The sequence below is a fragment of the Mauremys mutica genome, chromosome 7 (assembly GCF_020497125.1).
Source record: "Mauremys mutica isolate MM-2020 ecotype Southern chromosome 7, ASM2049712v1, whole genome shotgun sequence".
Lineage (NCBI taxonomy): Eukaryota > Metazoa > Chordata > Testudines > Geoemydidae > Mauremys > Mauremys mutica.
The window spans coordinates 117,818,015-117,833,760 of record NC_059078.1 but is presented as its reverse complement, the minus strand read 5'-3'; the positions used below and the strand labels follow the sequence as shown (position 1 = coordinate 117,833,760).

Here is a 15,746-nt window from a genome sequence, read left to right as displayed (position 1 = left end):
AAAAGTTTCAACCTTGCTGAAGTTGCTTGGTGAGGTCTTTAAGATTTGCCACATGTTTACGCTTTTGAGTAACTAACTCGTCTTTTAATTCATCTACTTGGGTGTTCAGTGCTGTTTGCTCTTTCTGTTGAGAAGCCAACTCTGTCTGCAGGGTCTGGACTTCATGTTTGCGTAGTTCTTCCTCCTTTTGCAGTTTGTTTGCCTGAATTTACAATAAAAAAAAAATCATCTAAAATCACTAGACATAACCATATGCTTAACGTCAACATCACCACTGCTTTGCACCTGCCCTTCATCTGAGAAGCTCACATTTTATGAACCATTAAGCAAGCCCAATACCACCAGTGCGGGATAGCCCAAGGGAATAAACAGGGTATACTACTTATTCCAGAATTTAGCCCAGTACAGAATACGATTTAAGCTCCAAAAATAATCCAGTTTGTAACTTTTCAAAATATATGTGAAAACAACCTATCATCATCACGAGGCTATTAGTAATAATTTTTATTATAGCCACAAAATTATTCTTACAGTTGATGGGAGAATGCAGATACAAGCACAAAGGCTGCTCCAGGTTGATTTTAAAAAGTCATTTTACGAAAGGACCTCCAGTTGTGGTACACTTGATACACAAAATCAAGCTGCAATCCTGCAAATGCTTACACAAGGGTGTAGTCCGATTGAAGTCAAAGTGGGCCTATTTAAATTATACGGCTAAATATTACAGGAGTACCTCTGGACAATGGGAGGAGCCTAAAAGAATTCTAGTCTTCCATATGACAAACAAGTTCTTTAAACATGAATGATTTGCAGAAGTCAGTTTCACGTGGGAGTTAAATCCTGCTGGGTATAAAAACTGGATTAAGGCAATCCACGGCCCTGGGCATGCTGTGACATTGGCCCCCTGCTATGACTCCACCACCACTGCCCTACTTCTGTGCTGAGACCCCATCCTTCATCTACCTAAATGACGAGAGCTGAAGTCAACTCTTGCCTCCTAGAAAGGCAGGAGAAGCAGCAGGGTCCCTCTCCAAGAGCAATGGGTCTTCCATTGACACATACAGGGCAGTTCACACATCAGAGCTATGGTTCTGTGGAGTCTGCAGGCTCAGGCGGAAGTTTTCGGTTACATTCAGATCACATTTCCAAGCTTTTATTCACAACCACAAGGGCTAGAAACTAACTTTTTAAACGAAAGCTGAAATTCTGCACTCACTATGACACTGCAGGAGCTGGAGCCTTGGCACAGACCTTTGAGCCTTTGCATTAATCCAGCCCTGATCAGATAATCTATTAGTACAAAATCCATCTGCATGTCATACTCACCAGATCATCTTTAGTCTGTCTCACATGTTCCAGCTGACTCTGTAACTCTCTTTCACTGTAGGTAAGCTTATCGAGCTGGGTCTGTAAGAAGTTGGTTTCAGACTGCAGCTGTGCATTCTTACTAGTTAGTTTTTCAGTGAATACAAGCAGCTCAGATTCTCTTTTCCGACTGCCTTCAATATCTTTTTGGAGATCAGTAATCAGAGAGTTCAGACTATCCAGTTCTTCCTTCAAGGTGTCGATTTCTTGTTCATCTCTACCAAAACAAGTGTATGCTTTAGGGGTGACTTGTGCTTAAATACATCAAATGTGAAAATACTAAATATTTATCACAGATATGAAATGGCTTTCTAACTACAGCCATTTCATATCTGTAACAACATCTGAAAAGTATTTCTTATCTCCAAGCTGTTAGTGATCCCAATCATATTACTGCTGGGGGAATTCTGTGCCACTGCACATGCACAGAATTCATGTCCCCCACAAATTTCTTTGCTTTCCTGCAGAAAGATGATTTTCTAACAGGGAAGCAAAGAGAAGCTGAAAGAGCAGTCACGCACCACTCCCTAGATGCACAGGTACATCATTTCAGGCACCCGGAGCAGCCAGTGGAGAGGTAAATCACTGCAAGTTTGGGGCACCCCAGCCAGTGGCTCTTACCCTGAGCCGGGATCAGCTGCTAGTCATGACTGGGCTGGAGGCAGGAGAGGATGAGACTTCCTCTTCCCCTGCAAGGAGCAGCTGGGCCTGTGTCAGACCCACCCCCAGAAACCTCCCCCAGCTGCAGAAAGCTCAGCATCCTCCCATGCTTCCTGCCCCCATCACTCCTCAGCTGCAGGGGGAGGGGTCACTGTACGTGGAGCTGCTCCCCAATCCCCATGCATCCAGACCTCCCATACCCAGACACTCCTGCCAAGCCTCACCCCGTACACCCAGAACCCCCTTAGCCCTCCATACTCGAACCCACCACACTGAACCTCAACCCCTGTATCTGGAGCCCCGTGCACCCAGACCACCCCCCACTGAGCTCCCTGCACTCAAACCCCAACCCTGACGAGCCCCACCCTCCTGCGCCCCCACATCCAGCCTCCCCTGCTGAGACCCCCACACCCACACCCCTCCACTGAGCCCCAACACTTTTGCCTGGAAGCCCCTGCAGAGTCCCATTGTACCTGCATTCGGAACCCGCCCAGAGCCTCTTTGCATCCAGATCCCCCCCACACCTAGACTCCCCACTATGCTGCCTGCATCCAGATTGTCCCACACAGAATCCTCTCACTCCACACCTGGATCTCCCACACTGAGCCCCCCCACACTTAGATCCTGTCTGGTTGAGCCTGCCTGCCCCACAGCTGGTGCGCCTGGCGCAGAGGGCCAGGGCCCCACGGTGTTTTGGTGGCAGGCCTAGGCCTTGTGCTGTGTCAGGCTCGGGTGCAGCCTCACCACTGAGTCCATGTCCCCGGGGTGGGTGGGTGGGTGGTGGAGAGGCTGCAGGGTGATCTCCCACCTTCGTGCAGCCAGTGGCCTGCACTCCCCACTGCCATGCTGGAGCCTCTGCATGTATTTATTGACAAATAAAACTTGCAGAATTTTGCAGAATTTTAAAATATTGAGCACAGAATTTTTAATTTTTTGGTGCAGAATGCCCTCAGGAGTATCATATCCCTGATAACGACTAGTAAATGTAGGAGTCTGAATGCTATATGAATTTGAAAATTCCATTTCATAACAGTAATACAATACTACGTCGACCCTGATGGGGGATTCACCCCATCAGAGTTCAAGTGGCTGCCTCCCCCTGCCAAAGTGTTCTCCCAGTTTCAAAGCACCGCAGGGGCTCCATAAGAAACGTGGCAGAGGATGCCTGGAAGATAAGATGAATCCAGTGCATTCTCCATGACCCCTAGCCTAGCTCCCATGACTAGCCTTGCCTATTCTGTAGGCCACAGCGCAGCAAGGTTTGCATGCACATGTCTAAACCAAAACCTCAGAATGTGATATCCCAAACTTTGGGGAGATTTAGAATCTGAATTCAGATCCAAGTTTTGCAACTGACCCCTATTCTTTACAAAGACTATGCCAAAATCCCAGATCCGAGTGTCTTGTGAAGTCTGGAAGGGTGGGTTCAAAAAAAATCTGGATCCAAATTTTGTAGCTCAATTCAATTCTAACCAATTTATTGGGCTTAACTTTAGAGTCTTTGGGGGACTATGGTGTGGTGCATTTTTCCTTAATTTTCATTTGTAATTAAGATGTCAACTACAATATGCTCCTTGACTGTGCTAGATGGTTGAGTACTCATCAGTCACCATTAATGAAAGCATAGAATGAGACGATCTATTTGAAAACTTGCGTGAAGTCAGAGGGCTTGATCTAAAGTCAATATGAAGTGAAACCACTCCGAATTTTGCAGGAGGCATTTAGCAACTTGCAGAATTAACCCCATAAGCTACTATTTTTGCCAGTCTTTCCCAGTTAACTAGCTTGAATTTTCTACAGGAATGTTCATACTTTCTCCTTATGGAAGCAGAGAATCTGTATTATGAACAGGACCATTCTGATTTATATCAATTCAATACTTCGCCTGCCATGTCAGTAATCAATAGGTAACGAAACTTTTTCCAGAAACTTTTGGGAAATATTAGTAACTACATAAATGCATCCTCAGTAAGTTAAAACCTCCTAATCTTTTCATGCTTTTTTTGTTACCACAAATACACCTAAATCCTACCTAAGTGATTTGTTGCCACACGTTCATATGGTATTTGACAATTCTTTTAGACCCAGGTATTACCATAACAATCCTCCACAATAACCTAGTTAAGACATCAGCTGTTCTCTACATTAGGATAGACCTAATTTTAGGTCACTGACTATTACATGGTGAAGTATTTCATTTCATTCTAATTCCAACTAAAGCAAAAATCTAACAGTGAATTATGATTTTTCAAAGCAGACAGCTTTCCTTCCATCCGGTACATTAGTCAAGAGTTTCCAGTTAACCTCTATGGAGAAAAGTCACAGCAATATATCATCCTGTCCCAAATTTATAACTTCTTTCTTCTTTGATATAAAGGGGATGAAAAAATTTGCTCTTAAGAGGTATATTCAATAGAAACACCTTTTGCTTTCTCACAGGAGAAGTCACTTTTCTATTCTGATCACATTTTTTTCTACAAAGGTTTGATTTATAAATAGTTTACAGAGGGTTAATGAATAATTAGATGTGTTAATATATGGTTAATTCTCAGACTGTTTTAGAGTCCAAAAGGGTGCTTATAGCTATCTAATACCTTCTAGTGATGCATTTATAAAGCCACCTATGACACACATTACTCCGGTATGTACTATACGTAAAAATATTTCTAAATGGAATCTTAATGTAAAATGTGACCTCTATTTCTGATGTAGCTACCTCAAACAAGGCAGAGTTGTCTTTCTGGGTTACTAGAGCAGCTTTCTCATCAGTCAGCAGCACATACTTCCCTTACAAAAAGAAGGGAAGAAACCTCCACCATACTCAATGAAGACTCCCTCAAGCACAAGAGTACTAAAGGCCTCTGCTGGTAGGAAGGAGGTTGGCACTGAGAGAATTACAACATGACACTTCTGCAACAGAGTATTGGTTTCTTCTCCCTGCCTCCAGGAATTGGATCTCAGCATTAAGGAATGTTCTCTGACCACGCTGCTTTTCTTATCATACCAGATTAAATACAATTTATGATTTTTTTTTCAGTTCTACAAAACTAGATCTAAGGTTACAACATACAGGTGTTCAGGAGAATCCCAACAGGAGATTGGCATCTAAGCCACCATGTTAAAGAACACCTCAAAACGATTTTTTTTTTTAAATTACTTTTTTTTTTAAATTAATTTTTTTAAAAAACTACTTTTTTATTTTTGTTTGTTTAGTATACAAAAAGGCAGCCTGAGAGTTTGGGATTTTTTTGTTTGTTTGTTTTCTATCATAGAAATATGAATAATGTCACGCCTGCTCTTTCTTGCCTTTTATGGAGAACTTCACTGTCCTCCCTGTCCCGTAGGTCATGTGCATTGCGTGCAATCACCCTTTAAATGGAAGGGGCACGATGCTGAATCTTCAGTGAAGACGTCCTGTTAGACACTGAGGCTAAAGTGATGCCAAAAACAAGTTTTAGGAACATACTAAATATCCCTTTCCCCTCTGAGTTGCATTTGTGATATTATTTCCCCGAGTCCTCCAGTCACTATAGAGAAATCTAGCTTGGACAAGACCTGAACTAATGTAAAAATACCACCTCTCTCCCCAGTAAGGGAGAAAAGAGCAAGTCAAAACCCCAACCCAAGTTACATGTACTTATTATATCGCAAAAAAGGCGCAGGCCCGTTTTGAGAAATTTCTCTGCAGGTAACTAAGATATCCAAGTCACACTCCATTTAAAGAAGAAATAAAATCACTAGGCCATCATGCAGATCCATTTTGGGATGAACTCAAATGCATTCTCCACACCTATTCATAATTTTGAAAATGAAGCCCAACTCTTATAAAACTAGATAACAAACTTGGCATTATCCACACTGCTATAAGCTGCGCCCTCTCTATGGCCATAGTATGGTAACTGGTAGCATGGTGACCATATTGCTAGTTTGGTGGCCCCAAAAAGTATGGTTGGCTGGGGAATGTTAATGATTTATTGCCTCTTTTGTCTCATTCTCTTCTATGCTAATACAGCCAAGTATCTTGTTTGCCCTTTTAGAAAAACATACAATGAATTATGGCAGTACACTAGGTTGAACTCAGCTATTTTCCTTACATTAACCCATTTATATTTCCAGTTCCTCCCATACCCTTTGGAGGAGGCTGTTTTCCCACTGCACATTTCTAACGGTGTTGTTTCACTATGCTTAACAACAACAACAACAAAAAGCCTAAAGGCCACAAAGCCGGCATGAAGCAGTCTGGGCATGTTAGGGTAGAATACCCTGCAGCCAGCAACTTCATTATACAGAATACGCAAGTGTTATTTAAAACACTACCCTCGCAAACCAGAGCAGTGGTTATACAACCTCCATTCAGACAAACACCGGCAAAGGTGATTAAAACAAAATTCAGAGCAAGGCTACAACTTTCTCTAGCTACTTTTATGCTAGCAGATGCCCCCTATCCTGCAACTGGCCACCCACCTGCAATTTCTGTCACTGCAGGGTTGGCCTCTTCTAGATCAAGCACTAATAGCACCGACCAATGTGTATTTTGCCCTGTGTATCTATAAAATACACTAAATATTAATGTAAATTTAAATGTGAATAATTAGAAAGCCCTGCTTTCCCTTCTTCCTCCCATCTAACCTAATGAAATTCTTAGTCAAATATTTGTTCAAACATCAGCAGAGGAGGAGGAAAATGTATTAGCTCTCCTGTAGTTGAGGAATAACTGATATTGATCGAGGTGTAAATTGAAGGTGTCAGACTGACTGACTGAAGTTTTCTAGAAAAGACTGATGCCAAGATGTTAATGGGAGCCAAGGTCTATATAAGGAACTGAAAACGTTTAGTTGTATAAACCGTAAGGAAGCAGATAATTGATGAAATGCTGTTCAACTTCAAATGAAAATTGCTTACAAATTCCGCAGGCACATGTGCGTGTTTCTGTTTAAACGATGGTCATCTGCCTCCATTTATGCAACATTGTCAGAATCCATGAAAATGGATAGTATGTGTTTTTGCTCTAGTTCACCGTATGGAAATATGATTATGCTCAGACATTGCTCTGGAATGTCTGTGAGCCACAGTCTCCTCTAACTTACAGGGGTATAAATCTGTATTAGCTACATAGTTGTTAAATAAAACTACACCACTGTCAAACTGGTGCAAGTGAAAGGAGAATCAGCTTGTCTGCTCCTTCACTTCCTTGAAGCAATGGCATTTGTTATAGCTGAACTGATGCTAGGGTTCTTATTGACACAAATGCTCATAAGTATTAGTTAATATAATAATTTAATGCATCATATGTTAAAGAAGTTTGTATTTTTATAATACTTTAATTTATCCATCACATTCAGAGAGGGCTGATCTTCCCAGCTCAGCAACCTCTCCCCTTCCTACCGCCAAAATACTGGGGACACTGGCTCCATTTCTCTCTTAGGCCTCAACTGGAGTATTGTGTCCAGTTCTGGGTACCGCATTTCAAGAACGATGTGGAGAAATTGGAGAGGGTCCAGAGAAGAGCAACAAGAATGATTAAAGGTCTTGAGAACATGACCTACGAAGGAAGGCTGAAAGAATTGGGTTTGTTTAGTTTGGAAAAGAGAAGACTGAGAGGGGACATGATAGCAATTTTCAGGTATCTAAAAGGGTGTCATCAGGAGGAGGGAGAAAACTTGTTCACCTTAGCCTCTAAGGATAGAGCAAGAAGCAATGGGCTTAAACTGCAGCAAGGGAGGTTTAGGTTGGACATTAGGAAAAAGTTCCTAACTGTCAGGGTGGTTAAACACTGGAATAAATTGCCTAGGGAGGTTGTGGAATCTCCATCTCTGGAGATATTTAACAGTAGGTTAGATAAATGTCTATCAGGGATGGTCTAGACAGTATTTGGTCCTGCCATGAGGGCAAGGGACTGGACTCTATGACCTCTCGAGGTCCCTTCCAGTCCTAGAGTCCATGAATCCCTTCAATAAAATGAGCATTGGCTGATTTCCCTGAATGGAGACTGTCCAGAGTCAACAGTAGAACGAGCACCTATCAGTAAATCTCAGTGTTACACAATCTATTACCATCCACCATCACGGCCAGCTCCAGAGTTTTTGCCACCCCAAGCAGCAAAAAAAAGGCTGCGATGGCGATCAGCTCTACTGCCACCGCTTCAGTCTTCGGCAGCAATTTGGCGGCTGGTCCATCGCTCTGAGAGGAAGTGAGGGACCCGCTGCCGAATTGTCACCAAAGAGCCGGACGTGCCGCCTCTCTCCATTGGCCGCCCCAAGCACCTGCTTGCTGGGCTGGTGCCTAGAGCCGGCCCTGTCCACCGTTATCTGTCACTTTTACTGAAATCTATTAAATTATTAGCGACTGAATTCATCCCTATTGGAACACTACCAAAGTCAATGGAGTTACCACACAGATTACACTTTGCCCTGTACTATTTTAAAGGTAATTTGTTACAGCTATCAGTTAACCCTAGAACTGTCAGGTTTCAAAGTATTGCTCTTGGATGCCTGTAAGACTAAATAATTTATAAAGATTCTACAAGGAACACGCTACAGCTGGGAGAGGATACAGATTCTCTGAGTACACCCCCAGGTCCAATACATTGTAAAGGCAGCAACACTTTTAAAGCACAGAAATGCTCCAGGTCCAAAACAGAAATCTGTATCATCAAATACATTCTTTAAAAACTTTAGTTTATACCTTTGATGTTGCTCCTGCAGCTTATCTACAATTTTCACTCTATCCAGTAAATTCTGAATCTCGGCCTTCTGCCGATTAATAATTTCTTTGTACTTTGATAATTCATCTTCTGTTCTCAACCGTTCATCCTCCAGACACTTTACCTAAGTGCAAAAGAACATAATCTTAATTGTAAATTGGTTATTTTCCTGTCAAACTTCAGAAGATAGTATGTTTCTTCCACGAGGTCTAAAGCTCTAACCACAGTTATGGTAGTACTCCCTCCCTGGTTTTGAACAATGTATAAAATCAGATGCAAAACTATTTCACAGATCAAAAACTAAAATAGCAGTTCAGTCACATAAAAAAACATAACAGTTATAAGAATTAGCTTCTAAAAATGGTCACATCATACAAGCTTTAAGTAGGGATAATACCATCCCCTTCAAAAGATTCATAAACTCACACATATGGGTGGTCCCAAGCCAAGCTGCAGTTTCATCTTCCTACAGTTACCAAGGCCAACCCATGTCATTGTCACCATGCTGCTGTCTAAGAACTAAATGCTTCTCCCTACAGAGCTAGTCCATGCTGCTCTTGAACTGGCCAACAGATTGATAGACAGGTTGCTCATCAGTGGCGCTTCCTCACCTCTAGTACACTCCCAAAATGCAGCTGTACTCTGATCTCTTACATGGCAATATATTGTGCTGGCAGAACACCTCTGGGCCAGCTCTACTAGGAAGAAAAAAAAATCTGTGTGCAATGATCCGTATATTGCACTTTGAGGTACATACAGAAACACTCCCACACAGATGGTGGTGATCTATCTTTAGTTACCTTTGTTCTCAGTGTACGCAGCTCATCCATACCCTCTTTAAATGTTCTCTTCAGGTCCTCAAGTTCTTTTATTTTGGCATAGTGTACCTTTTTAAAGGGAGAAAGCATCACAACACTGTCATTTCAGGGGACATAGGATCCTCTCATCCATTGTAAGACTACACCAACCAACAGAGAACTTATTTGCTGCCTGCCTAACTGCCTGGGTGGTCTACCATGCCCATCACCATGGTATCAGAGTATGTATACTTCATAACAGTTAGTAGGGTGATCAGATAGCAAGTGTGGAAAATCGGGACGGGGTGGAAGGTAATAGGCTCCTATATAAGACAAAGCCCCAAATACTGGGACTGTCCCTATAAAATCAGGACATCTGGTCACCCTAATAATAAGACATTATACACACACTCACACACGGAGAGAAGTATTTATCCTTAGTTATTTTGTGGATGTAACTTCTTATTCAGTTGGAGTTAATATTCTAGGCAAATTAACTCTGTTAAAAGAACTTTAAAGTTACAAAAGCAAGCACTCAAAAGTTAATAAATATCAGCCCAGAGACCTGTGCAAAAAATTGTATGTGATCACGTAACTAATGACTGCATCATAATACATGTGCACCAGAGGCCAAATTAAAATTGCACAGACAACCTTAATTCTGGCATTTCCTAATTTTTGTGCTTGACTTTGCAACCTTAATGTTCTCTTAACATCATTTTTTGGGGATGTAATTTCTTAGGGTTTTTTCAAAAGGAAAACTAAAAAAAACCCAGATGTTTCATCATGTTGAATCTCATTGAACTCCAAGATGGATCATCAGATAGGACTGGGATATCTTCATCCACAAACAGTCCTCTACCACTTGAGCTAACAGTAAATGGTAGCAGCTGAAAGCTGTTAGGCTTGGTGGACCAGCCACTAGAGGGGGATGAGACATTTTGCCAGAGGGTTCCATAGCTATTTGTTAGACAGAAAAGGAATGTTAAGACTTGGGCCTTGTCTACAATACTGAGGTAAGTCGACCCAAGTTACACTACTCCAGCTATGCGAATAACATAGCTAGAGTTGACATAGCTTAGGTCGACCTATTGCGGTATCTGCACCATGCTGCATTGACAGGAGACAGTCTCCCATTGATTTACCTTATTCTTCTCATTCCGGTGGAGCACTGGAGTTGACCAGAGAGCGCTCTGCAATCTATTTAACAGGTCTTCACTAGACCCGCTAAATCAACCCCCCGCTGAATCGATCGCAGCAGCATCGATCCCTGGTAAGTGTAGACAAGGCCTGTGGAATCCTAGGTTTAATGCCAGGTTCTGAAAGGGAGTGTACTCTAGTGTTAACAGATCCTAGTCGTACTGCCTATAATAAATAATATTATTATTATCATCATCAACAGTTTACCTCCAGCTGCTCAGACTTTTCCTGCATTTGTTTTTCTAGTTCTCCCTTTGTTACTCGGAGCTTTGCATCCAATTCATTTGATTTAATTTCTTCTGACTCCTAGTTCAATTGGAAGAAATGCAAAATAAATAAATAAAAATTAATTTGAGCTTAAAAAAAAGCTCTTTATCTATTTTATGAACACAGAAGACACACATTTTTTTCACTATCTGTAATTTGTACTACCACAGATAGTAGAGTTTTAAACATATAAAAACACATTGCACTCCAGTGAAACCTGACTCAAGATTTCACTTTTTTCCTAATTTTTTTTTAAGTTATCTCTAATCATTGACATTTATAAATTTAATGGCATGACAGCTCACGTAACATGCATGCATGCAATAATTTTTTACTTTATTACAGTTTAAGATGAAAATAAGAAAAAAAAAATCAGATGTTAAACATGTTAATTTCACCTCATGAGAAAGTATGCCTACTTGATATGTTTTTATCATTTCTTGGCAGTTTTTCCGTATTTGGTCTCCCTCCTCTTTTGCTTGAGTTAACTTTGTGGTTGCATCTTTGAGTCGATCTTTGGTTTCCTAGAAAATAAACCATGAATAACTATTTGAACCTACAGAGTATCACAGAGCAAGATTCTGAATTAGAGGGAAAAAAAGGGAGTGATCACCAAAACGTTTTCAATTCTAATAGAGTTTCCAACTCATGATTTTATTGAGAGTCATAATATTTGCTTAGAAAGTGCTGCACCACCAACTGTTAAATCATCTGTTTATGGCTCTCCAGAACAGCAACACCACATCTCAAAAACTTCGAGTGAAAATCTGCTTTTCCCCACTGTGTTCCTATAGCCATATTACCATGAGCCAAATTGAAGGCTCCCTTTGGTAACACTGAAAAAACAAGTGGCTTGTAGTGGCTGACTCATTATCTCCAAACAAAAATCATATAACTGAAAACTTCACTGTTCAATCACAACAATTTATTACTTCCCATCCCATCCTTCATTCACTAACACAGTTGTAAGCTCTTCAGAACGAGGATCTCGTTGTCATATCTTTCTGTCCTTATGGCAATTCAGCTCTCTCTGTTTCTGCAATATACATATTTAAAGAGAACCAAGTGCAAGGAACCCTGTCCAGTTGCTTTCCTCTTTTCCAATCAGACTGTTACAGTTTGTGATTTAGACCGTGCACACATTCTGAACTGACTTGTTCAGGAAAAGTGAGAGAAGAAATTCTTAGCAAGGATTGTAGGGTGTGTCACTCACACTGTGTTATGACAGACTGAATTCAAAGCACTTTTGCAAATCAGAGTAAAGCATAAATCACCTTGGATATATTCCAGTGTTTCTCAATCTTTTGTGCTGGCAAACCCCCTTGGATTTAAAAATAAATAAATAAAATAAAAGCTGCCTCACTATTAAAACTTTAAAAAATTGTAACTCCTTACCTTAAATATAATTAAGTAAATAATTAATAATACTCAGAACCAGCATTAGGACACCACAGGGAGCCCTGCAAAGCTAAATTACATGCTTCAGCCCTGGGTGGTGGGCTTAAGACCAAGCCCAAACCCTGCTTCCTGGGACTGAAGCATGTATCTTAGCTTCACGGGGTTCCTTGTGGCGTGAGGCTCCAGGCAATTGCCTGGCTTGCCACCACCTAACATTGGCCCTGCACTTGCACCCTAAACTCATCCCAGGTTGAGAAACACTGATATATTCTATCATCCTTTCACATTTTCCACTTCAATATCACTATCTTTAAAGTACTATTCCAAAATCCATCTGTAGATTGCCAAGTTAAAAAATAAACGATTTTTTTATCAATTTTAGTACTACTAAGCAAGAAAATGGCGTAGTAACTATATTGGACTCATTACAATCTTACTTCATGGTATTGCTTTACTAACCTTGTGTGAATCCATTTCAGTTTTCAATTTGTTTTGGGCCCATTTTACTTTGATGGCATGAGAACTGATTTCTTCTTTCAATTTTTCTATTTCTCGGTTGAATCTAGTGGCTTCACCTTCCTAAAAAAAGAAAAAAACAACAACAACAAACATCCACAGATTACATTTTATTGATTTAAAATCCCGATTTTTATACAGCTATAGAATTAGACTCAGACATGAGTGATAAGTACAGCTTTTCATCTATAAGGCCCCGAACCTGCATAAAACTGCATACTGTTAGCCACATTAAGGGTTTACAGGACTGGGTCTTAAAGCCTTAATTATCTATGTCTGGACTCCCAGGGAGACTGCCTCTCTGTCCACGTGTGGTATTGCCACACTTGTGATCAGAGGAGATGTTCTAGCTGAAGCAACCTTGATTAATTCTGAGACAGTTTCTAGCAGACTGTTTTCCAGGAAGACTCTTTTGACTGGAATTGCATAGATCCATGACAGAGTAGACATGGACAAGTGGCAAAGCCCCTTTTTCTTTTTGCAGGCTTAAGGGAAAGATGCAGGTTTTGGGGCTGGAAGGGAGTCAAACTGTAGGAGGATATAGCAGAAAATGTGAGGTTTACTAACTTTTGTGGGTAGTCTGACAGAAGCATTGTGTAAATTGGATATGTGACTAAATGGACAATTATTGGGGGGGAAAAAGTGTAAATTGTTCGAATAACAAAATGCCAACTGCCCAGATATAATGGGTCGGGTATCATTAGGCTGCACCTAAATATAGTCATTTACATCAGTCCAAAGTGGGTGTAAAACACTATTGAATCAGACTGCTATTGTTTGACACACTTTGCACTGATGTAAATGACTACACAAGGTGAAGGGCAACAGTGATTGTTGGCCAATAAATGTACACCACACAAACCACTACTCTATTTTTCTTCAAGTGAGCATCAAGTGGTATTAATCAGCTAAGCATATTACTGAGATAACCTTAGATACCCACAGCTACAAACTAATATTTTCAATTAAAAAACCTGTGCATTATAATACAATCCCAGCAGCCAAATAGTATTTCTGAAGTAACAGATCTACCTTAACTGAAACAGGTTTACAAAAGCACCATGTGAGGGCAGCAGAATCACTCTAATATAAAGAACAGGAGTACCTGTGGCACCTTAGAGACTAACAAATGTATTTGGGCAAAAGCTTCCTACTGTATTTTCCACTGCATGCACCCGATGAAGTGGGTTTTAGCCCACGAAAGCTTATGCCCAAATACATTTGTTAGTCTCTAAGGTGCCACAAGCACGCCTCGTTCTTTTTGCTGATACAGACAAACATGGCTACCACTCTGAACTATAATATAAGTCTCCAAGCAATGTTGTCCTGACTGTTAAGCCAGAAGTTAAAACGTAGCTGGTGGGTCTGTTTTGCCGACCTGAACAGGTCATGCTGTCTATTCCAATCTGTTTAATTCTTAGGAGCAGGAATGGCAATGACATACATAAAAACTATGCTCCAGGAACCAAAGTTCTCAAATTTCAATAAGATGGGTTTTTTTGATCTTCCTCTTGTGAACAATAATTGCTTGAACCAATGATCATGATCAAATCCATCAGAGTAGTCTGAACCCTCTCTGTTTTGGGGAGAATACTGGACCTTTCAGGAGCACAAAAATCAGTTGTTGGGGTTTTTTTTAATAGTTTAAACAATTATTACATTTTAAAATTTTGAGACTGCTGATAGTTTAAATGTTTGTCTCTTGCCTTGACACTGCACTTGTAATGAGAATTTGCTGAACCTTAGTACTGTAAGGAACATATCTGCACAGATGTCTCAAATTCAAACAATCCCGTGGAAGAGTACAAGAGAAAAGGACTGATATAGTTATTGCAGCATGTGTGGAGCTCTCATTGACTTCCAAAAAGGAGTGCAGGCTTTGATGACTCGGCCTATTTATTTACTTAATTCTCTAAAAACCAGTTTTTTAAAAACAGTATGGACAGCCATAGGGGAAGAAAAAAAATGCATAACAAAATTCTACAGTGTTTTTTTACAAGCAGTGAAGATTTATAAAGTGATTATCTGTAATATAATGGCTGCAAAAAGAAAATGGTGCTGTTAGCACGCTACAAACTTCAGTTCAGAAGAACCCATAGGAATCTCAGGAAGATGACAATAGGATCTCATTTCCCCCCCCCCCAAAATATATATTGACATAAAATGGGTCTTTTGCAGCCACACAGTAAAAGGAAACTTAATAAGGTATCGTAATTATTAAATAAAGGTGACAAGTGCTTTTCTGATTATTTAAAATGGTGCTTTTAACCATTTCTTTAAAAGTACCTTGGTTTCATAGAGCTGGTGCAATCTTCCTTTTTCCTGAGAAAGTTGCTTGATTTTATTCACATGCTTTTCAATTTCTTTATTTGCATCTCTTAGTCTTCTCTCCAGTAACTCCTTTTCCTTTCGGAGATCTAGAGACTCTTTTTCTCCTCGAACATACTTCATCACCATAGTTTCCTTTTCTTGGCGTGCCTCTTCACATTTCTTGTTTGCCTTTAAAAATTTTAATTCAACCGTAAGTTTACATTTCACTGATGATAGTTTTTATACATGAACAATGGATACTCGCAGTACTCCAACACAGTCATTAAAACATAACTGAAGGCAAGTCTTAAAGTCCCCAATTCTGCAAGCAAGGTACGCACTGGCTTAACATTACTACCATGAGCAGTCCCGCTGATTTAAATGGGACTACTCAGAGTTGTAACTACAGGTATGTGTTTAAGTATTTGCAAGCTAAAAGCTAAATATTTTACTTTAGCTGCATAATCAGCAGGCTGGTGCAGTTGGAATGTATTTGATGACTCCTAAATGGAGAATATATAATTTGATAA

The 15,746-nt window shown here is 40.4% G+C and overlaps 1 protein-coding gene across 2 annotated transcripts in view; it reads right to left on the bottom strand.

Annotated features, from left to right (window-relative positions):
* Window positions 1–15,746, bottom strand: part of CCDC186 (coiled-coil domain containing 186) — a 57,308-nt gene that overhangs the window by 10,808 nt on the left and 30,754 nt on the right. The window contains exons 5-12 of one of the 2 annotated variants that reach the window (XM_045024644.1): window positions 15,193–15,405; window positions 12,850–12,969; window positions 11,391–11,516; window positions 10,933–11,031; window positions 9,529–9,615; window positions 8,710–8,852; window positions 1,327–1,582; window positions 13–202 (exon numbers count right to left, since the gene is read on the bottom strand). In XM_045024644.1, the coding sequence (XP_044880579.1) occupies window positions 13–202; window positions 1,327–1,582; window positions 8,710–8,852; window positions 9,529–9,615; window positions 10,933–11,031; window positions 11,391–11,516; window positions 12,850–12,969; window positions 15,193–15,405 (1,234 nt within the window). The remainder of the gene's footprint in view (window positions 1–12; window positions 203–1,326; window positions 1,583–8,709; window positions 8,853–9,528; window positions 9,616–10,932; window positions 11,032–11,390; window positions 11,517–12,849; window positions 12,970–15,192; window positions 15,406–15,746) is intronic. The other variant, XM_045024645.1, reaches the window with a different exon arrangement.